This window comes from Gigantopelta aegis, chromosome 4, assembly GCF_016097555.1.
Source record: "Gigantopelta aegis isolate Gae_Host chromosome 4, Gae_host_genome, whole genome shotgun sequence".
Lineage (NCBI taxonomy): Eukaryota > Metazoa > Mollusca > Gastropoda > Neomphalida > Peltospiridae > Gigantopelta > Gigantopelta aegis.
The window spans coordinates 109753519-109779121 of record NC_054702.1 but is presented as its reverse complement, the minus strand read 5'-3'; the positions used below and the strand labels follow the sequence as shown (position 1 = coordinate 109779121).

At 35.8% G+C, this 25603-nt stretch overlaps 1 protein-coding gene across 1 annotated transcript in view; it reads right to left on the bottom strand.

Annotated features, from left to right (window-relative positions):
- The window catches only part of LOC121371731 (poly [ADP-ribose] polymerase tankyrase-like), a 99804-nt gene that overhangs the window by 15992 nt on the left and 58209 nt on the right, over positions 1-25603 (bottom strand). The window contains exons 24-42 of the mRNA XM_041497833.1: positions 22674-22845; positions 21656-21849; positions 21228-21307; positions 19058-19167; positions 17371-17605; positions 16742-16901; positions 14100-14176; positions 13101-13293; positions 12554-12631; positions 12248-12406; positions 11231-11351; positions 10302-10416; positions 8845-9112; positions 8206-8443; positions 6077-6274; positions 5428-5696; positions 4793-4974; positions 2559-2664; positions 92-261 (exon numbers count right to left, since the gene is read on the bottom strand). Coding sequence (XP_041353767.1) covers positions 92-261; positions 2559-2664; positions 4793-4974; positions 5428-5696; positions 6077-6274; positions 8206-8443; positions 8845-9112; positions 10302-10416; positions 11231-11351; positions 12248-12406; positions 12554-12631; positions 13101-13293; positions 14100-14176; positions 16742-16901; positions 17371-17605; positions 19058-19167; positions 21228-21307; positions 21656-21849; positions 22674-22845 — 3125 coding nt within the window. The remainder of the gene's footprint in view (positions 1-91; positions 262-2558; positions 2665-4792; positions 4975-5427; positions 5697-6076; positions 6275-8205; positions 8444-8844; positions 9113-10301; positions 10417-11230; positions 11352-12247; positions 12407-12553; positions 12632-13100; positions 13294-14099; positions 14177-16741; positions 16902-17370; positions 17606-19057; positions 19168-21227; positions 21308-21655; positions 21850-22673; positions 22846-25603) is intronic.

Sequence of the window (25603 nt, the reverse complement as noted above, 5' to 3'; positions counted from 1 at the left end):
AATATTACGATCTCATCTAGGTAATATTAGCGAAGTTTCTATCTCATTTAGGTCAAATTATTACCTCATCTACGTAAAATTACCCACTAACCTATCTAAATGGTTCCAGTCATTGCCCGTCTTTGACCTGAAGATTTTACAGAACTCCTTGATAGCTTCTTCCGCTTTCTGGAATGGAGTGTGCTGGAACTGACCTGGGTCGCCAATACGACCCCACCGTGTAAACAAAACATAAATTTCTTTCCCTTTTTGTACCACAATCTGAAAAATAAATAATACAATCATGTGTATGATAAATACAAGACAACCAAACAATTTAATAAAATGTATGTAGATTTAATTTATTAAGAGTAGCAGAAAAACTCAATAAACCATGTAAACAATATTTTTTTAAAATCATCAGCTGTTTAGGCCAAACTTTAAAGTGCTGTGCCAGACCATACACTAAAATTTCAAATTCCACAATTAAATGCTTTCTTAATTCATTGCAATAACATTTTACACCGATATGTAAATCAATAATTACGAAAATGCCCCATAAAAGTATTAAAACATCACTCCCGTAGAACACTGCCGGAAACGACCGAGTAAAATTCTCGGTAAAAACATTTGCCTGTAAACAGCCGAGACGTCACGAAGGGAATGCGCTTCACAGAAACCTACCACAAGATGACTTCCAGCGCAAGCGAAAGTGGGACAAACAGCAACTGCCAAGCTTGATCATACGATTCTTCTTTCGATGATGAATAGTGTAGTAATGACGACTGGACTAATATTTGTGCAACACAACAAATAATGCCTTGTCAGTTTGAACCTGGAACATCTTCCGACGAACCACCGGCCTGACAGATGACGATGAAAATGGTCGTGGAGACAGCTTACCACTAATTTACAACTTGTATTCTTGTTTTGTTCTTTAGCTTTACGTGCTAATTATTTTGCTACACTGTATATTCTAATACTTGTGATGTAGTAGAATAGACGATAAATAACTACGAGTCAAGTGGACCCGATATCGGTAATTTTAAGAAATAAACAAAAACGACTTTTAGTCCGTCCCATCCCTCTATGAAGATGTTTTTTTGTGTGAATAATTTCAGTTTAGTTTGACGTAAAAAAAAAAGTAAAAGTGTTTTGGAAATAACAAAACAATACTATTTTTTGTGTGCAGTTGTGAAAACAGTCTGCTCAGAAATAAATAACTTATTTTAATTTTAAAAAATAAACAAAAACGACTTTTAGTCCGTCCCATCCATCTATGAAGATGTTTTTTTGTGTGAATAATTTCAGTTTAGACGTAAAAAAAAAAAGGTAAAAGTGTTTTGGAAATAACAAAACAATACTATTTTTTTGTGTGCAGTTGTAAAAACAGTCTGCTCAGAAATAAATAAATTATAGCACATTCCATAGTATAAAAAAAGGTTTTCTCTGTGGGAGGTATAGTAAAATTAATTTAATACATTTAGAGTCTGTTTTACAGGGAAACGCCTTTTTTCATACTATGGAATTTACAAGTCATTTATTTCTGAGCCGATTGTTTTCTAAGATGCATACAAAATTAGCTTCTTCTTCTTTTTTTTTTTTCTTTTTACAAAAAAACCCTACATTTTTGTAGGATGGGACGGACTAGGCTATAGATACTTACTTGTCTGTACTTTATTGTTTTAATGTTCTCGAACTGTAAAGAAAAACCTCAACAATGAACAAGATGCAAACGACAACAAATCGGACCTTGATGATTGCACGAACCATGCATGAGAAAACAAACTGACCGGAGTTGAAAGCATAACGCAATTTGGGACATTGACGATATGCACCCCAAGGTCGTTTCGGTGTGGATGGTGTCGGCTTGTTGTCATTTGTTTTGTGTCGCATACAAATTGTTGGTACGGCATCTTCTTTTAAAAGCCATAACACATGGTATTCCCATATCTCGCTTAAGACGACAAGCCAGTTCGGACAAATCGAAACTAAAGTGTCTGCTGTCGCAACGGTCTCCGGCATTTTCTTCCTGTCCAGTATTTCCACGTTGTTTTAATCAAATTCACACACAGCTTTCTCACAGCAACATTACTAGGAAATGCGTGAAGACTAAATTTATCGGCTTTGTATTGCTACAGCCGCCAACAACACGCTGTTTAACCATAATAAACACAAAAGAAGCAATGAACAATGGTGCTGACTATCGAAAGGAATTCCCTTCGTAACGTCACGGATCAAATCCTACGGAAATTCCCGAAACGAATCCAGCTGGTTCTGTTTTTCAGGGGAATATTTTTAAATGGAAAATATACCGGTATATAATTTTTTTAATTTTTTTTTTTTTTTTTTTCCCCCCTTATCATATTAAATAATATCTTGATTAATATAGCTCAATACATCATACATCTGGCACAGCACTTTAAAAATATTATTTTTGTAATCTGATAATATTTAAAAAAAATTAAAATACAGAATGCTGATCTACTTCTGAAATAGCATTCAAGTCAAAGGAAACGAGAGGTTTTTATGGATGGCCACAATAATCAGACCGACCACACATTCAATAAGAAACCCACCTGCATCTTGTAGAAGTTGTACATGCCAAAAGTACCACTGCTTACGTCCACTTTGGACAGGGTGGTACTGTATGGAATGTTCTGTTTCTTGTCGTGCAGTACCTCACTGAAAACATATTAACACACGAAATGATCAGCATGTGTGAAAAAAGCAAACAATATCAAAATACAAATACTGGGATGAGTTTCAGAGAAAGTTTACATCATTTGAGATACCTTCAACTATTATAAAGCAGGGAATATTTTATTCAGAATCATGTCACAAATTGCTAATCAAATATCATAGATTGCTACACAGTTCTAAAATGTTAAACAGTATTTTTAATTGATCACCAAATGACAACCAAAATTTATAGAACAAAAATATTCCCTGAAAAGGGATCAAAGTCTGTCTTAATCATCAATGTTACTTTTGCCACTCCACTAATATGTACTAAAAAAAAACAATTGTATAAATTAATGAATCCATGAATGTTTAATAACATTTCAACATACCAAAATAAATTGTCTATTGGATGTCAAACAAAGGTTAATATATAAAAACCTAACTACTAGTGCTTGGCTTGATAGATGTATTTGAATACGAAGCCCAAAATTATTTTACTTTCGTCTTAATAGGAAAGGTAAAGAATATTTAACACTTCAGAATATTTTGGTGCCTAACATATCACAATTTCAACAACTGATCGGGACGAAATGCGCTGCTGCCACATATACTACTGATAAACCAGCAGGGGTTGGTTTACATGCATTTTTCCATACAGTATACTCCTGATAAACCAGCACGGGTCGGTTTACATGCATTTTTCCCATACAGTATACTCCTAATGATAAACCAGCATGGGTTGGTTTACATGCATTTTTCCCATACAGTATACTCCTGATAAACCAGCATGGGTCGGTTTACATGCATTTTTCCCATACAGTATACTCCTAATGATAAACCAGCACGGGTCGGTTTACATGCATTTTTCCCATACAGTATACTCCTAATGATAAACCAGCACGGGTCGGTTTACATGCATTTTTCCCATACAGTATACTCCTAATGATAAACCAGCACGGGTCGGTTTACATGCATTTTTCCCATACAGTATACTCCTAATGATAAACCAGCACGGGTCGGTTTACATACATTTTCCCCATACAGTATACTCCTAATGATAAACCAGCATGGGTTGGTTTACATGCATTTTCCCCATACAGTATACTCCTAATGATAAACCAGCAGGGGTTGGTTTACATGCATTTTTCCATACAGTATACTCCTGATAAACCAGCATGGGTCGGTTTACATGCATTTTTCCCATACAGTATACGCCTAATGATAAACCAGCACGGGTCGGTTTACATGCATTTTTCCCATACAGTATACTCCTAATGATAAACCAGCACGGGTCGGTTTACATGCATTTTTCCCATACAGTATACTCCTAATGATAAACCAGCACGGGTCGGTTTACATGCATTTTTCCCATACAGTATACTCCTAATGATAAACCAGCACGGGTCGGTTTACATGCATTTTCCCATACAGTATACTCCTAATGATAAACCAGCACGGGTCGGTTTACATCCATTTTCCCCATACAGTATACTCCTAATGATAAACCAGCATGGGTTGGTTTACATGCATTTTCCCCATACAGTATACTCCTAATGATAAACCAGCACGGGTCGGTTTACATACATTTTCCCCATACAGTATACTCCTAATGATAAACCAGCATGGGTTGGTTTACATGCATTTTCCCCATACAGTATACTCCTAATGATAAACCAGCAGGGGTTGGTTTACATGCATTTTTCCATACAGTATACTCCTGATAAACCAGCATGGGTCGGTTTACATGCATTTTTCCCATACAGTATACGCCTAATGATAAACCAGCACGGGTCGGTTTACATGCATTTTTCCCATACAGTATACTCCTAATGATAAACCAGCACGGGTCGGTTTACATGTATTTTTCCCATACAGTATACTCCTAATGATAAACCAGCATGGGTCGGTTTACATGCATTTTCCGATACACAATACACAGCTAACCTTTAATGCACCAGTAGTGGGAAAATGATTCTCATTTTTAAGGCCCCCCCCCCCCCCCCCCCCCCCCCCACCCCACCTTAAGTCCATATAGTGCAGTTGATTACATGACCCCTCAAACCTCAGTCACGTGTTCTATGACCGAGTTACATCTCACCCCAGTGTTACCAAAAGTATCTAAACTCACCCAATATTCCGGATGTTACAGTATTTGTCAGCTTTCAGCATCATTTCTGTTTTATCCTCAACGTCCATGACGGCTTTGTCCAACTCTTCCACCATCTTGTCTGCGTCAGAGTTAAACTCCACGTTACTGCTGCTGGCATCCAGCCCGTCGGACACCTCAAACGAGACAAATGTCGTTTTCTCCTGCACAGGAAAACAACAAGTCACAATGAAATACAGCAATATTAGGTAACAAAGATAATAGCAAGTAGAGTCTAGTTTCTTGGCATGACAAGTGTTGTGGCTTATTTGGTCAGATGTGACGGTAACTTGCTGTGGATGTACAGAGGAAGAGAGGATTCTTTGTTCAACTATCTGCTTGATTCCAGCAGGAAATGCTGCCCTGTGGCAGTGATTGAAATAGTAAGAAATATATGGCCTGCTGTTTCCAAACATTATGTGTAAATACTGGACAGACTGTAACTGAGATACAACAGTTTTGTGGTGATTGCGATGTTAATATCTTGTGGTTACATCAGAATGAAAATACTGGGCTTAAATAGCAATAAAGGAAAAAAAAAAGAGTTTCATTTGGAAAGGATACATTTAAAACAATCACAATGCTAATGTAATTTTCAACTACGTAACCCTACTTACATGCTTCTCTGCTTCTATATTCATCAACTTTTGTAGCTGCCTGGCAATTCTTGGAGCTCCCCGAATTAAGGCATGGTTCAAGGGAGATAAACCTGCATTGTCTTTCACAGTCAAAAGTGCACCAGCTTTAGCCAGCACATACAGCATTTGTTCGTTGTCGTAGGTGCCGAGACTGAGTGGACACACGAGGTGGTGGATGACCGTCCAGCCCTGGCTGTCCAGGTAGTCCAGGTTCACTGAGCTCGTCTTCTCCACCATCGCAAACGAATCTGAAAGTGAAGCTGCCATCTTTACAATACTATAAATCACACGCTAAACATTTCATTTTAACACAGACTATTCTATGTCCAAAAAAGGGCTTCCTGATCATTTAACATATTTATATTGCACAACAAAAGCACAACTATAGGTTTCTGCAGTCAACAGACATCGTTAACAGAACAGAACAGAAAAACAAGTAAAGAAGAATAACGGATCAAATGTAACGTTCATTCCCATTTGATCAACAGCAATCACAAACTGTTAGACAATTACCAAGCTATTAAGAAAAATTACAAGCGTTTATTTTTAATCCAAACAAGATGATAATTATGTTTGACCACAACATTATAATGACATGACATAGTTTTCCATACCCACTATAACTGACCTTTCTTTCTCAGACTCTGTTCTTTACGTAGTGATAACTTCTTGGAGCCGAGTACTGTCAGCTGTGGTTCATCTTCCGTGTCGCTGGCACTGTCCACGATGTCAGTGTCGTGATCACTGTCATCGTGCTCACTGAAGTCATCATCGTCAACACTGTCATCATCATCTTCAGCCCTATCGTCTGGCTCTTCTTCAACACCTGTTACAACACACAACAAAATCATACAGTCAGACATCATCATTTCAATCAATGTTCTATGGACCAAAACAAAACATCTCCAGATTGAAAAAACAGGCATGTTTGTTTAACAGAATTTAAAAAAAGTTGTATCACAAGTTATAATGTTATGCTGGATACTACAGTGAATGAATTACCTTTGATTAAAGAATAACCCAGCATAAACAATACTTATACAACTGGTGTCTCAAATAATAGTATATCAGAGATCGCTTTATTTAGTTAAAATGGTAATCTGAACAATAGTGAATATTTGTTTTTTGAACGGATACGAATAGCCCTGCATTAACAATAGTTGTACCATGATTTGGTGTTTTTTCTTTGATGTCAACTGGGGTGTAACTGCAATACCATGGTATAACTGAAACTGTGCAGGTAACTGAAGTTAACTGCACAGTTTTTAGGCCACGCCCCTCACAGACGCGTCAATCATGGTACAAAACAGTTATATCATTGGTTTTGATTCGTTAACTGTATTTAGACGGCAGGCCGTCTAAATGCAGTTAACTTGTCAAAACGATGCTATAACTATGACTTACATCATTGGTTACTAACATAAACACATTGTCTTTACCGTATATTGCAGGGCTAGCTCTGGCACTCGCTAAATTTGCAAACTGCAAATTTCAAAACACTTAGCAGATTTTAGTTTAATTTGGCGAAATAATTTCATGGAATAATTGTCATTTTGTTACAAAAGTAATTTTGGGTTTTTGAAGTTTAATAGATAATTTGTAGACCACAATATTTCACGAGAACCGTTGTTCTGTTTGCGTTTTGATCAAGCAACTTTAAAATTACGTGAACCGCCAATTGGTTACGTGGGAAACAATTAATTTTTTTAATTAAAAGTATCGTATTAGAAGACAAATTGAAAAAGAGTTTATTTTTTAAAATACATTTGAAGAATCAATGTAGCATAGAACAGTAGTTCAAGTGTTTTAGGATTAGATAGGCCTAACTCATCAGTGACTAGAACTATATTCATGTAAGCGAATAATCAGTTACCTAAGTAAAACACCTGTGAAGCGACTTTCGGTTACCTAAGTAAAACTCCTGTGAAGCGACTTTCGGTTACCTAAGATTATGAAATATTGTCCCCGGATTTGGCAAAATGTTCTGCTGACCCAAACCTACTCTAGATAACCATGGGACAAACCTAATCTGGACAACCATGGGACAAACCTAATCTGGACAACCATGGGACAAACCTAATCTGGACAACCATGAGACACACCTAATCTGGATAACCATGGGACAAAGCTACTCTAGATAACCATGGGACAAACCTAATCTGGACAACCATGGGACAAACCTAATCTGGACAACCATGGGACAAACCTAATCTGGACAACCATGAGACACACCTAATCTGGATAACCATGGGACAAACCTAATCTGGATAACCATGGGACAAACCTAATCTGGATAACCATGGGACAAACCTAATCTGGATAACCACGAGACAAACCTACTCTAGATAACCATGGGACAAACCTAATCTGGATAACCATGGGACAAACCTAATCTCCATGGGACAAACCTAATCTAGATAACCATGGGACAAACCTAATCTAGATAACCATGGGATGAAGTAAAAAGTCCTGTTTTAAGGGATTTCACGTTTACAGAGGTTCTGTTCTTTACTGATATTTAAAAATGGACTGTGGAAAAAGCCTGGTTATGAAGGAATTCCAGTTCAAAGAGGGTCTGGTTTACAGCAGTTTAACTGTACATGTATAGATATATTACAAATTTATGACAATATCTTTTCAATTTACGAATCTGAGAACCCAATGAAATGTAGATTTTTAATTTTACAAATTTAAAGCAAAACCGCGAAAATTAAATCCCATAAAAATAAATAGATCCCCATACTACTAATAGTATACCTGATTCCTCTTGGACGTCCTCATCTTCCTGGTTACCTTCCTCGGACACACTCTTGTCGGATTCCTGTTCCTCTGTCTCCTTCACCTCGTCCAGGCTGGGCGTGCCGTCGGGTTTCAGCACGAACACGTTGCGCGACATCTTCTTCATCAGCTGTGGTTTCGACGAGTCACTCGTCACGTCATCGGTGTCGGGGTTGTAGCTGTGATTCAGCAGCAGCTTGGCCAGTTGCACATCATTCTGGTAATCACAAAGTCTATATGACATCATTCTGGTAATCACAGTTTACATACTTGCCTATTTAGATACTGCAGTACCAGTTGTATATCATTCTGGTAATCACAGTCTACATTATATGTCTACACATACGCAGAGTTGTACATCTGATAATTTTGACAAAAGTTTCTCAGGCAAAATCTGTCAATGAAGCTAGACCCAACACTTTAAAAAATGTAATGTGCCATGTTACGTCTACATGTGTGACTATTTAGGAACAGCAATACACCCAACATACACACATTTTTAATAGTGTTCATAAAAATTTCCCTAAAGCTAGTTTTTAATTTTAGGAGGAATAAAAAGAAACTATTTGCAATCATGGAGGCTGTTATTCCATAAATAAAAACAATGCAATATATTACCATCTTAGCCACGTGCATCAGTGGCGTGATACCGCGACTGTCGGGGAAGTTTGGGGATGCACTGTGTTCCAACAGGTACTGCGCCATGCCAAAGTAGTAGTGGTGAATCGCGAGGATCAGGGGTGACGTTGCGGTGTCCTCCTTCGTAGAGAAATAGTCGGGACACTTGTCGAATATCGCCGTCCCAAACAGAAGAGGGTCAGGCAGCGGCCGATTGAAGCGAATATCTACCACCGCTCCTTTCTTAAACAACATCTCCATCCAGTTTCTGTAAAATCACATTTAATGCACACATTCAACATATAAAATATCAGATAAATAAACAACACATTCATCCAGGTTCGGTAACATCAGATTTAACACACCCCTTCAACATCTGGAATATCAGATAAATAAACATCTCCATCCAGGTTCGGTAACATCAGATTTAACACAGCCCTTCAATATATATAAAATATCAGATAAATAAACATCTCCATCCAGGTTCGGTAACATCAGATTTAACACAGCCCTTCAATATATATAGAATATCAGATAAATAAACATCTCCATCCAGGTTCGATAACATCAGATTTAACACAGCCCTTCAATATATAGAATATCAGATAAATAAACATCTCCATCCAGGTTCGGTAACATCAGATTTAACACAGCCCTTCAATATATATAGAATATCAGATAAATAAACATCTCAATCCAGGTTCGGTAACATCAGATTTAACACACCCCTTCAATATATAGAATATCAGATAAATAAACATCTCCATCCAGGTTCGGTAACATCAGATTTAACACACCCCTTCAATATATAGAATATCAGATAAATAAACATCTCCATCCAGGTTCGGTAACATCAGATTTAACACAGCCCTTCAATATATAGAATATCAGATAAATAAACATCTCCATCCAGGTTCGGTAACATCAGATTTAATACACCCCTTCAATATATAGAATATCAGATAAATAAACATCTCCATCCAGGTTCGGTAACATCAGATTTAATACACCCCTTCAATATATATAATATCAGATAAATAAACAACATATTCTTAACCATATGTCCGATGCCATATAACCGTAAATAAAATGTGTTGATTGCGTCGTTCAATAAAACATTTCCTTCCTTCTATAATATCAAACATGCAACATCAGTGTTAATGAACACATCTAACATTCTTCAGATTTGCAATCCCATTTTACTCTCCAATGTCTCCCCTATAATGAATCAGTCCTCAGTTTTAGTGCCAAATTAATATTCTGTTAGTCAAGTATTTGATCACATGATAAAGACCTTAATTCTCATACATATATTATTATATGTGATATAGAACAACTTATTTTCTGGATATAATTTTTTTCTTCTTTTTTTAAATTTTAAATTTACTTTAACCTACTGAAACAGTTGAGTATATTATAATGACAGTTTAAATATATATAAATTTGTTTAAACTCACGTTACTTTTTCTGGAATTTTACTAGAGGTAATTTTCCCAAAATCCCACAAAAATGCTGCTAAAACATCTCTCCCAAAATTGTCAGTCTTCCTTAAATTTAAAGTGGGATCATTTTCTGAAAGATAAAAATGAGCACATATTCTATTATACAAAATATTCAATAGTTAAATTTGACAAGGATACAGTTATAAATAATTTTCTTACATTATAATGTAACTAATCAAGAGCTAAATCAGTACAAATATAATTTAAAAGTAAATATAAAATATTTTGTTTTACTTTACATAAATAATATATTACTAATGTTAATAACTACAAAATAATATATTACTAATGTTAATAACTACATAAATAATATATTACTAATGTTAATAACTACAAAATAATATATTACTAATGTTAATAACTACAAAATAATATATTACTAATGTTAATAACTACAAAATAATATATTACTAATGTTAATAACTACAAAATAATATATTACTAATGTTAATAACTACAAAATAATATATTACTAATGTTAATAACTACAAAATAATATATTACTAATGTTAATAACTACAAAATAATATATTACTAATGTTAATAACTACAAAATAATTATCTAAACATGAAGATATAATATGCTATATGGTAATAAAAACAAACTAAGTAATTTTTTAAAGAACAATTCAGTATAAGATGATATGCATGATTCATCATCAGATTATATGGTATATCTGGATACATCTAGAAATAAACTCATCTGTAAATTTAATAAAGGCCTTTTCTGAAAGGTCAGTTAGAAGATGTTAACAATGAGTAACGTATTTTATATCCTGGTGGATAGGATTCAAAATATTCAATATTCAGTTTGACACAACTGCTGTCCATTTAAGATTGAACAAACAGGTACCAGTAAAAGTGAAACAACAGAAAATGCCTACCAATAAGAAAGCTGCCAAGTTTGGGTGAGTGATGGCGCAGCGCGGCGTAATGAAGTGGGGTACACCCGTAGTGGTCTCTTACTCCAACTGGACATCCTTTCTGTCTCAGCACTTCGGCAACCTGCAACAAACGGAACTTTGTAAAAACATAAGACACCAAAAGCAGGGAACATTTTGTTTTTAAAATACTGATTAGTGATATTTCTAGTCAAATGAAAATTTATGGGAACTACTGTTTAATGTTTTAAAATTGTGTAGCAATCTCTGAAACTTTCGTAGAGAATCGCAACGCGATACTGAACAAAATGTTTCCTGAAAAGATATGTAATAAAACACTAAAGCTTCAAAAGGACTCAATGTACTTTTAAAAAATTATAAAATGCCCCTTTGTAAAGAATATTTGTGAAACAAATTATTTAAAAAATATATTCCTGAATCTGCGAACATCATTTACAAAAGTATAAAAATTACCAATTTTATGCATAATGAACTCCATTAAAAATGCACCATCCCATTTTCAGTTGTTATTGCTATTGAATGAGAGTTTGCTTAAAAAAACCCCACAATAATATTAACCCGTGTATACAATGTTTAGTTGTTATTGCTATTGAATGTTAGTTGAAAGCAGTTTAGGGCATCAATGGTATTAGTTTTTCCACTCATTATCTTTCTTACAACTACAAATCTGACTGACGTGTTTGCAGTTGAGTTCAGTATATTTTAATACAAAAGACAAAAGCCCTACTCAAATATAGGACAGCATACTGCAACCTTTGATGTATCAATCATGCAGTACTGATTGCAATCAGAAAACCCCCACAATCTGGGATATCACTTGTATGACCCTACACACCTCAGACAAAAGCTCTACTACTGCACTACATCCTACCTCTGAATCAAGAGCAGACAACCTTAGTTATTACAGCCTGTGTCTTTTCTCTCATTTACCATAGTTTGTTGACCACACAGAAATAAATGAATTGTAAAATCTCGCAACACTGAACTAATTGCATGTACCTTCAGCTGTAGGTCTATGTCGACGTCTGGCTTCGTTTTGAGACCCAGCAAGTGGAACAGGTTCTGACCTTGAGAGTTTGTCGCATGGAGACACCTGGTATCTGGTATCCTCTTCAACAAGCGCAGCAACACGTTGTACTTCCCCGCAGAAAGAGCACTCTACAAGATACACAAAACAAAAGCATGTTATTTCAGAAAGTAAACTGAGTTTTACCAGCGACACAGAGCTGAGACAGTAAAACAGATACTGTAGAAACGAGATTACTGTAAATTAGCTAAGACATCAAATATATTTAAGAATCCAACCTGCACAGAATTGAAATCCATTCCCGTCTTGTCCAGAACCATGTGTGCAACTCCCTGTAGCTCAGACTTTATAGCACCCTGAAGGAAAACACAACCAGAATACTTACTTTACAGAATATGTACGTATCAAATATATAAAATACAAACAAACTGTGAGTGACTGTTTAATGACACCCCAGCACGTAAAATATATTAACTATTTTGGGTGGCAAACAAAACTAAAAGGAATATAGCTTCTCATATTTTGAACGAGAATTCCACAGAAATAATGACTTACCTACCATAAACCTTTTCAGTGCACTGCAATTAACAACCACAGATGCTACTATAAACCAAATTTTAATGATCTAGGACTTGTTTGAGATTTGGATCTAAGCACAAAACTTTAACACAAAATTTACTGCTGTTGCCACTTTAAAAAACCAACAAAAAATCCCATCTTTTTATTTCGTAAAGGGAAGACAAAAACAATCCCATCGACCCCAATAACAAACGTGATACATTAAATTAGAATTTATTCCTTATTAGTTTAAAAACTGTACTTTACCTGAAAGATTGTGTATATTTCCTTTTCTTCAAATGTTTTTGCCCACTGTTGTAAAGGCCTCCATTTCAGAACGAGTCTTTGTTTCTTCCTGTCATTGTCTGCACCGTCTTTCTTAGTCCCATCTTCAACAGAAGACGGAACATGGATTCTTTCTGTGACGCTCGCACCCTTCTGTATCAGCATTATAGCACAACTGCCAAAACAAGTTTATTACATATGTAAAATATCACTATGATGTAGTGAAACCACAATTTATACAGTTCTTTGTTCAGAACATGCCAGTTTGCTTGGGTCTCAGCCATTTATTGCAGTCACAACTGATTTTTTAATTCTGAATCAAACAAAACACAAGTATTTTTAACAAGATATTTAACTCATTAAATATACTGATGTCCAAAAGAGACTTTACATACATCAAATTTGAATAATTTGATAAATAAATTAGCTAATCGAAAAGAACCAATTTCGAAACCACCTTACAAACACTTTGCATGCATCAAGAAGAACATTGATTTTATAAACTTCATATATGAACCAACTGAAACATATTTTCATATTCTGCCATATCGTTTGTTGGTTTGCTATAATACAATTTCAAGCCTTGTAAAGTTTCTTTTGGCATTGGTATATATATATATATATATATACACACACACACACACACACACACACACACACACACACACACACACACACTCCTATCACAGATGAGTCATTTTAGAAGATATTTCGATATTCGCTAGCCCAATATATATAAATTATGATTGGAAAAAACCTCTGGACATTAAAATACAGACTTATTTATGAAAAACACAAGGGGGGTATAATCTGGACTAGAGAGGTACATTCTGGGCTAGCCTGTTTTATATCCCAGGGTATGTTCTGGGCTAGTCCAGTTTATACCCCGGGTATAGTTTGGCAGGGAGTATATTTTGGGCTATTACACCGGTTACCTAATATTAAGAAATACCGTCCCCCATGAAAGCTAGTCTACTCTACCTGTCGTGTTTGTTGAGGACGGCCAAGGAAAGAGGCGTGTTTCCGTCTTTGTCTTTACGACTGACCTGAGCTTGTCGCTGAAACACATTTTAGTTTGAAAATATTTAAAATAAAATCACTGAGTTAATCAGGAAGTTTCCTTTACCTATCTATATAAAATGAAAAATAAAGGATATTCAAAAGCCATGCTGAAATCAACAAATTGTCTCTGTGTACCTCAACCTAAAAAGAGTATATAATAAAACAAGCATTCTGAGAGTACTGCTAAATAGTGGTGGGAATTGGTTGGATTTTCTTGCTTGATGATTGGTTAGTTGAACCAACCAAAAAGTTATAATCGAGCCACTTACAGCAACACTTTAACTCGCCCGTACAACTTTTGAATGGCCCGTGACCGAATTTCATTAAAACCTACAAAAAACTTACTTAAATTGTACTTTAAAAACATGTTATCATAGCATAGGCCTACAAACAATAATAACAACACAAAAGAAGGAAACTGAACTTGTTTTAGTTATATTGCAAATTGTTGTAATTAAATTATAATTATTATGTTGTCATGGGACCCACACAATCAAACATGTGGAATATTTTACCAAGGTTTGGTCTGTATATTCCATAAGAAATAAAAACCTTCCAACACAATGTAACTTCGGAAAACCTCAGGCTCGTAAACAAAATCTTTCTGGTAAACATAGCGCAGCGGAATCTGACGAGTTGTTCCAATTGACATACAAATACATTTAGGTGGCTGAGGTTTTCCAAATACATTATCAAAACCAGCTGAGGGATTCCGAATGGTTTTAGACTGTTTGATAGACTGGAGAAATGGTCGCTGTTATGTTTGGTTGCGCAGATACTAATAAAAATTCAGTTGAAAACAATAAATAAAAAATAACTTTCTGATCTCTTACAAACATTAGTTATTCGCATTTTGATACATAATACAATATGCGGAATTTGTTCGGTCGCCAAGCAGGCGACACGTGATATGGTTTTGACTTGCCCGATGCTATTTTGACTCGCCATGGGCGATCGGGCGACCGTAAAGTGCACACCCTGAATTGGTTGTCGACATTTTAAACCTTTTTTTTTTTACTCAAGGTTAAAAATATGTTAGTTTGTTTGCTTATTGACACCACTGAAACGTATTGTTACTCAACATATCTAACAGACACAAAAAATAACAATGAAAGTATAAGAATAATTGTCACTTTTATTTTTTATTCTGGTTTGTCTTTGAAAAAAAATCCAAAATGTTCCCCCACTCGGGAACGTTGTTTTCTTCCAGTGAAAACAAAGATCCTTCGATCCATCTTGAAAGTAAAGTTTGTTTTATTTAACGACGCCTCTAGAGCACATTGATTTTTTTATCTTATTATCGGTTATTGGTCGTCAAACATATGGTCATTCTGTCATATTTCTTTAGAGGAAACCCGCTGCCACCACATAGGCTACTCTTTTCGATAAGCAGCAAGGGGTCTTTTATATGCAGTTTCCCACAGACAGGACAGCATATACCACGGCCTTTGATGAAGCAGTTGTGGACCACTGGTTGGAACGAAAAATAGCCCAAACTGCAAATGGGTCTATTGAGAAGGATCTATCCAATGATCGACTGCTTCACAGGCAGACCCATCTTAAAAGATCTTCACTCTTCGCTTGGAACTTTTGATGCATTCACACGTCTAGAACAACCAGTTGTTATAAAATAAAGATTATTGGTGAAATGCACAGATCTCACAAGACGAAAACAGAACGCTGAATTACCCGACTCGACTTTATCCTTCGTCAAATAAATTTAAGATAAATTAACACAAAATTGATTTAACTATTTTTATTGTATGGTATAATGCATATTATGTACAGTATTTATGCAAAATGGTAATGCTGTATAAACATTACATTTCGGAGGTCAATCCACAAATAACACAGAGTAGAAATCTGTAGTTAACGTTTTTATAGATACCATTAGTGTCATTTCAGCAATTTCCGTAGCATAAGTTATGTGTATGTTCGTTTACGATTACCAAAAATTGTAATCGATTAGTTGGAATTTGGATTTTACCAACCAATCTTCGATTATTCCACTTAATCTGACCACCACTACTGCTAAAGCAATACTAGTCCCCTATCAGGCCAAAGTTTTTCGTATCTCCTAAGTTCAAGGGCCATAATTCTGTCAAAAAAAAGAGGGGAAATCGCAATGAAAGTCAACCTTTATCTGTAAGTGTAACTATTTAATAAAGATACACAAAACTTCAGCTCAATATCTTGAGGCATTGCGGGGAAAAGCTACAATATACAATGGTAACAGCCACAGTATATCGAAACTACTAGGTAGTTATTCTTACAGTATATCAAGACAGTTTCATTACATTTCACTACAGGTGGTTTACTATGACAGGAAGTTTTTAATTAAAACAAATCTTGTAAGTGTTCATCTAATCAGTTAGTAATGATGTCTGAAAGACACCTGGGCTCATGCTTATAAATCTTTAGGGTAAAGACTTGAACCTCTAACGAAGCGATATTCATGCAGATTGTATGTCACTGCCATGTTGTTAAAGTCTCACTCTATTAGAGTGTTCAGTCTAGACTACAATTTTAGAAGCACAAGGCCAGGACAGATTTTTCCTCACCTGTAACAAGTGCATACAGCAGATAGTAGCCCCGCGGAATGCTGCCAGATGAAGCGCAGTGTGCTGGAATGAATCGGCTTCATCAATCCGCTTGTCCCTCATGGCTGCCGTCAGTAAACTACACAGCTCAATTGGATCAAGCAACGTCGACTCCACTGGTCTGTAAAACAGTGCATAAAATTCACGTACACCAATAATTGCTGGCTTATTTTCTCCGTAACTTATTCCAACAAACACCTTACTCACATGCAGTTGAAAACACCATACTTTTCCAGCAACTATGTTTTTTTTCTCATAGTTTTTCCATAGTATCTAATGGGAGATACTAAATAACAGAATCAACATTAGCTTGGTGATATTTCATGAGAAAAAAAAGAAAAAAATTATCAATGAGTTTATTCTGTCAGATTTTATATTCTGTTCTACTCATAAAACTGCTCTCCATACTGAAAAAAATCAATCATGTGTTAGTTGTTCAACAAAATTTTAAATTCAAAACATTTTCTGTACAATAAATTTCATATCAACCACTGAACTAATTTTCTGTAGTCTATTTTAACAGCTAAGAAATTAGGTTGCATCTCTTGAATCTGTTAAAGATTTCCAGTCCTGGAATAACCTGTACAGACCTGTTAATCCTGATAAAGGCGTAGTGCAGAGGAAAGCGTTTGCGCCCGTCCTGACCGAACACATCGGCTCCCTTCTCAACGAGGAACTCCTCCAAGTCTGTGCTCGCATTCGACGTGCCCTTGTTGCCGTCGACAGCCAGATGCAGCGGGGTGCACTTGTCTTCATCAACAGCGTTGATTTCCGCACCAGCCATCAGCAGGCTCTTCGCCATCAACAGTGTGTTGGCTTCATTATCTGTAACAAATAGAAATGTAACTGAATAAGGATACAAAGGAAATGTTTTATTTAATGACACACTCATCACATTTTATTTAAAATTATATGGTTAAGAACCATAGATACTGAGAGAGGAAACCCACTGTCTCCACTTCATGGGCTACTCTTTTCGACTTGCAGAAAGGGATATTTTATATGCACCATCCCACATATGCACCATCCCACAGACTGAATAGTACATACCATGGTCTTTGTTACACCATTTGTGGATCACTGGCTGGAACGAGAGATAGCCCAATGTGCCCACCACATCAGGCAAGAGCACTGTACCACTGAGCTATGTCCCGCCCCAAATAAGGATACAAATGAGATAGAATGAAGAATGAAGAGGACATATCAGTACATTTTAAAATATGAATATTTAGTGTAAAACAAATGGTCATATCAACATTTGGTCTAAAGAATGTGTGTAAAATAAGGAACCTGTCAAATTACATTTTGATAGACAACATTATAAATATTCAATAAGACAACATTATAAATATTCATGAATTTCATCAAATCTTTTACGAGTCAAATCTCTTGCTCATATTATCACAGACTGAGTTTTTTTATATTTTCATACAAAAAATAAAAACTTAAAAAACATTTTTAATTTGTTTCAATGTACGAGATGAACATTTATAGATATAACTATAAACCAAGTTTGGTAGGACTTATAGTTAGTACGATAGGGAGCTAAACATGGAACGTTAACATTCAGCTAAATACTAGTCAACGTTATCGCCGCCATTAGGAAAGTAACACCTGTATCTTGCCTTTTAACTTCATAAAACGAAGACAAAAATGAAGGAACAATAAAATAAACAGTCAAACAATAAACCTGAACACAAACAGTAACGGCGAACAATGTGGAAATATGAGCCTTGATGTATCATATTTACTGCAATAATATATTTATTGAGAAAATCTCAGTTTCGTCACTTTCATTCGGCAGGCTGCCAGCACTGCCAGATAGTTCAACTGAAATATGACGTGCAAAAGATGACATTATCCAAAACACAGGCTCTAAACATTCCACAGCATTATCAGTTGGCAATCCACTTTATGTGATAATCAACTGATTTTTGTTCAATGTTGCTGGTTAAAAAGTAAATTCAAACAAAACAACTTGAAGAAAGTTACCGCATTACATCAGATGCAAGACTCGTTCCTGAAAAGCCAGTTGTAAACACAGTTACAAATTAAAAAGTAAATTTGTGAAAAAATATTATATAGCTATTGTTGTTTCTTACTTATTTCAACTCTCAATAACTTATAGTTTAAAATATTTTTATACACTAACCAGCAAGATTTGAAAAAACACACAAAAAAACACAACTAAAATAAACTCCAAAGGACAAGTGAATTTAAGAGATAAATAAGACGTGATTAATTTATGAGATGTGCGAGACCCGACTAAGTACAGACCTCTGCTCTGGACGACGTAATGAAGCGGAGTCTTGCGAGTCTTGCTGTGTGTGACCTTAACGTTGGCTCCCACGTTCACCAGGTGCTTCAAGCAGCTCGCATTGCCATGTCTGTAACACACACACATCATTACTGTGACATTTTGGCATAGAAAAAGGCATTGCCATGGCTGTAACACACACACACATCATTACTAACATTTTGGCATAGAAAAAGGCATTGCCATGTCTGTAACACACACACATCATTACTGTAACACTTTGGCATAGAAAAAGGCATTGCCATGGCTGTAACACACACACATCATTACTGTAACATTTTGGCATAGAAAAAGGCATTGCCATGGCTGTAACACACACACACATCATTACTGTAACATTTTGGCATAGAAAAAGGCATTGCCATGGCTGTAACACACACACATCATTACTGTAACACTTTGGCATAGAAAAAGGCATTGCCATGGCTGTAACACACACACATCATTACTGTAACACATTGGCACAGAAAAAGGCATTGTCATGGCTGTAACACACACATATTACTGTAACACTGGCACAGAAAAAGGCATTGCCATGTCTGTAACACACACACATCATTACTGTAACACTTTGGCACAGAAAAAGGCATTGCCATATCTGTAACACACACACATCATTACTGTAACACTTTGGCACAGAAAAAGGCATTGCCATGTCTGTAACACACACACATCATTACTGTAACACTTTGGCACAGAAAAAGGCATTGCCATGTCTGTAACACACACACATCATTACTGTAACACTTTGGCACAGAAAAAGGCATTGCCATGTCTGTAACACACACACACATCATTATTGTGACACTTTGGCACAGAAAAACCAATGAAAGGAATATGTCTTATGATATATCAACACATTTTAAACTACAAAAGGTTTTAATGTTACCACAGCACCAGAAGAAAGTACCATGTTTTCCCTTCCTACTGGCATTGTGCCCTGAAAGTAAGACCATGACAGCATGACACCATGCCCTTCCCACACATCCTATGCTGTATATGTATTCTTAACCTTCTGACTACTGCAGGCGAGATATCTCGCCCGACGTCACGTCAGTCGATATATTGTACACTGTATACAGTGCATTCCCCAATTCATATTTCCCGCCGTTTTGCACACGACACTCACCGGAAACGGAAATATAATTAAAGAAAAAAGATTTTTTTTCAAAATGGTGGTTTTTGTTTTGATTTTTTCAATTGAAAATACCTTGAAATTTTTAGTTCAAAAAGTGGTTTCCGGCAAGTATTTTCGCTTGACAACAATGGCGGCATGTCGCGGTAATTTTCAGGGATCGATAGCTGATTGTAACAGCTAATTTGATAATACATTTGATCGTTTTACCAACAACGAAAATTACCAAATATTGCAATATGAATCGTAGTTCGGGTTTAAAAACAAATTCTGGTCAGAAAACCACTGTTATCGGGAATAATGGACATAAATACTGGACAGCTGGCCACAAATGCCCGTAAGTAAACGCAACTTTTTCAATTTTTTGCCTAATTTTAATCACCATTAGCCGATCTAAAATAATAAAAATTACAAAAAAGACACGAAAATAATACTTACCGATTCATATATGAACTTTATTTCATGTATTTATGAAACATTTAAGTGAATATATGTGAGTAAAAATTATAAACTTGTACCCACTCAACGTGGTTTTTGTTAAAAATTAATCCAGTAGTCTAAAGGTTAATAGCAAAAAATAACAACCTCACATTTTCTAAATAACTGATGGTTTGGTGAAATGATTTGATAATAAAAAATATCTAAATTTTTAGTAACCAAACACGCAACTAGTTTTGCATTTGTGCCCCTCCAACTTGTTTTGGTGATCTAGGCAACACTTATCATGGGCCCCAAAAATAAATATTTGACACCTGCCACAGCCATTTGGACACTTTGTTGACAGAGGAAAGCAGCTGCTGCCACATTGGTTTCTAGTACCATAAACAGGAGAATGTATAACCACAGCCTTTGATATACATTGGTTAGGACAGGAAAAATCCCAAGTCCATAACGTTGATTAATCTTATGAACCATCGCAGATGGTACAAGTGCTCTACCACTGAGCTACATTCCGCCCCTCAAAGATGCGATATGTGATGAATGACAGTACGCACCTAGCTGCAGTAAGGAGAGGGGTCACTTCAGCTCCGTCGTCAAGCTTGTAAGTTACATTTGGGTTCGAACCATTCTCCAGCTGAAATGCAAAATATCTACAATTAACCAAGTTAGCAATATAAACAGTAAACACTTCACACCTCAAGACTAAGTTGGTGTAAACCAACATCAATTTCTGACAGAGATAACATGTTATCCCTGTTAAAGAAAGTTTGATCCATGCTAAAACATAAAAATTAATCTCCACAATATTTCTCCATTGTATTATAATGAGCTCTATTTTTACTAAAGACAGGGGAAGATGATAACAATCATCCTCAAGTAAAAATGGCTGCGGATGTGTAAAATATAAATGACATGTTAACAGGATATTAAGCCTCATGAAGTTAATTTATATAAAATGTACACTGGTGAAATCTGTGTTTACCAACAACTTGACAACGTTATCCTTCTGAGCCTCAACGGCCATCATGAGAGGTGTCAGTCCTGCGATGTTACGAATCTCCAGGTTGGGTGCATGGTCGAGAACCAGCTTCAGCCCAGGGTGGGAAACATGGACGCCTTCCACCACAGCGGGTCGATCCTTAGCCTCCACCATGAGGTGGGCCATTGAGTACTGGCCTGTAACGAACAATAACAAGTACAGTGAAACCGCTCAAAACTGGACCCTCTGTAAACCGGAATTCCCTCAAAACTGTATGTTTTTCACAGCTCCTTTTCAAATATCTGTACAGAAGAGAACATCTCTAAACCAGATACCTCTTAAAACTTTTTACTTGGTTCCGTAGGGTGTCCGGTTTAGAAGAGTTTCATGGACACCCTCCACCATTGAGTACTGGCCTGTATACAAGTATATAAGTGCAGATTGTATAAATACAGCAGGTACACATTCCAAAACATGTTTTTCTTGTGTTAAACTGTGTCCTATTAATGATCATTTGCCTCCAACTGCTGTGTGATTTTTAACAGATGCATACATTAATATGGCTTTCTATAAAATGGAACATGAATGGACAGCCATGATCAAAACCACACAAATTGAACACAAGACATTTTAAATACCAAGATAACAAGCATTCTTAGAGTACTGCTAAAGCAATACTTTTCCCCTACCGTATCACCTAAGTTTAAGGGTCATAACTCGGCAAAAACTGGGTAAATCACATGAAAGTCGTACTTTATCTGTAACAGTACATGATAAAGCAATAAACCGACAGACACACAGAAGGATGGAGATGAAACCTATAGTCCCCTTTGGTTGGACTGGTAGGAGACTGATATATAATAATGCAGTAAAAATACAAATTGTTTCAACATGAACATCTAACTGGCTATTGTTGCACAATAATTTAGTGGGCGAAAGGCTTATTTAAACTGTATTCTCCGTCATATGCCAGTGACTAGAGAATCTGAACACTAATGTTGGTATCCACACCTCAGCATACCTTCTTTAACATACTGATCCTTTTCCGTGTCTGGGATCTTGTCGACAAAATGTTTTTTCTGTATCGTTGTGTTCACATCAGTCCCCGTCAGCTCAATGAGAACCCGGATGAAGTCACGACCGTACTGGTAAATATGATCCAGCTCCTTGTCGGACATCTTCGACCGAGGTACCTGCGATAACACAAACACATCATTGTACAGAATCCAAACAGAGACCATGAGAAAAAAACAACTTTATTTTAATGTAGTGAATTGCGGAGATTATTGTCAGACATCTTAGACCGAGGTGCCTGAGAAAACACAAACACATCATTGTACAGAATCCAAATCGAGACCATGAGGACAAAATACTTTTATTTTAACATGGTTAATTACAGAGGTTATTGTCAGACTTTAATAACTTTAAACAATGCGATGTTACATGGTGAGCAAATTACTTAGAATTACAGTTGTTAAATTGTATGGTGTGATGCCTCAGTTTTAGTTTTCAACATGCCAAATCTGACAGGGATAACAATTCATCAATGGCAACCCCACTCCCCTCCAAAAAAAACCCACGACACCCCAAAAACAGTGTATCAAACATTCAAACTGACAGATAGCATATTAGGTCTGTCCTAAAGAATAACAATGGAAGAGGTGGGAAGCAGTTTGTTCTCCATTATTCCCTACCACAATTTTTAACTCACCAAACGTTTCAAGATCCAGTAGGCTCTAAAACTATTATTTGGTTTCTGCTCTTTTCAATCTCACATAAATCAAACATTTTGGAACCACTTTAGCGAAAGTCAGAGATCATTATGTTTGTAAATGTCCACAATACTTATCATGTTTTTCTGATATTTTACACCATATTCAAATGCTTTCATTCCTTTGGTAAAACACACTTTAGTTTGAAAGTAGCTGTGTCAAAATGGAAAAGATGCCAAAGCTAAATGTGCAGCTAAACTGACATTTTAACAATGTTGTACTTAGTTATGGTTCATGTTTTCATGATCCAGTCACCAAACAGGCCCTCAGTACAAGCATTAGTTCATGAATGCCATTTACGATTTCAGTTTCTGAAAGGCTACAGATCTATTGTTCCTCACTAATCATCACCGGCAAACATCAACTAACAATAGCTCAGTTACAACACGATAAAACAGTGGCAGGTTCACTAGGGAGAGTGAAATTAGGCTTATTAAGTCTGTGAGTTATTACATATTACCTACTGACAAGTCAAAGTCACAATACTTTTCTGAACCTAATCTGACTTCAAAAACAAAATCAGACAACAAATATGAAGACACTGATTTGTCTAGTGTCACTTGTCTGTTGTTTTACTTTAGCGAGATACTGTACCTCAACACATCGTGCCGTGTATTAACCAATCAGGCACTGTTTGGTGTTTTTGGTCGGATTCATTAAAATATTAATTACCTTCATTTAACATAATAACAACACCTTAATTATCAGTTTCTTAATACTATCAAGTTTTTACCGAAGACATTCAAATACTTTGCTTAAATTTTATTACCTAAGTAGTTGTGTTTGATAATGAAATATTATGATTCAAACAGAGCGTCTAATTCAGAACGTTTTGTGTTTTTTATATATTACATAAAACTAAGGACACACCAAGAAGCAAAACAGTAGTTGTTAATCAATCTTCAACTGACTAGAAATATCACTTTGTTCCCTATCCTCAATATTCATGAAAATAAACTGGTATTCATGTAACATTAGACATCTTTTAATTTTATGTCCTCCTCAAACAGAACGATTTCTCAATCTAAAGTAAAAGATGACAATGTCAGATATAAGAATGTTTGTTTTAATAATGTTGTAATAAAGTATGACCTTATGATTTGTATGGTGTGACAGCAACTAACTGTGTGGAATGATGCCTCAGTTTTAGTTTTCAACATGTCAAATCTGACAGGGATAACAAATCATCAATGGCAAAAAAACAAAACCCAACAAACAAACAAACAAAAAGTTTTAAAAAATCAAACAAAACAAACATTAAAACTGGCAGTTTGTTTCCCATTATCCCTTACAACAGTTTTTAACTTACCAAACATTTCAGTGTAGATACAGAAGGCTCTAAAACTATTATTTAGTTTCTTTCTATGATCACACTGATCATTTTATTAACCACTTTCACAAAAGTCAGAGATCATCATGTTTACAGATGACTATATTTATCACTAAAATGTCCACCATACATATCATGTGTCTGGTAGTTTACACATCCAAATGCAAACTGGTGCTTTCAATCCTTGGGTAAAAATTACACAGCTACCATTTGTGAGCAGTTGTCCAAACTGGTTTGAATGTAGCTGTGTCAAAATGGAAAAGCAAGGTGTATGTGCAGCTAAACTGATCTATCAACAATGTACTTACTTTCAGTTTATATTAACTATTAAACCATGAATGTAAGAATATAGATCTATTGTTCCCTTATTCCACATAATATTAATCTCAAAATTAGTTGGGGAAAAAAAAACCCAGTCCATGATGCCTCAGTTTTACAGTTCTCAACATGTCATTTCTGACAGGGATAACAAATCATCACCGGCAAACATCAACTAACAATAGCTTTGTTACAACATGGTAAAACAGTGGCATGTTCTGGACGGAGAGTTCCCATGAACAGTTTGATTTGATTTCACTCACTCACTTAGCAGGTACAAAAACCACTTTGCACCAATCTAGACAGCGAAATGGTGGTGGTGGTGGTGGACAGGGGGTCCCCCAGCACAACAGTCTCAAGTTGAAGTGTTATTAATATTAGTGACAAGTTGCCATAATATTTTGGACAGAATGTTTTGGTTTTGTTTTTTAATCAAACTGTCATTGACTAAGGCTGGAGTGATTAATTGTGTAATCAATCATTTTATTAACCTGGTTGACAAAAACAGTTATCGATCTGTTCGTATCTAAT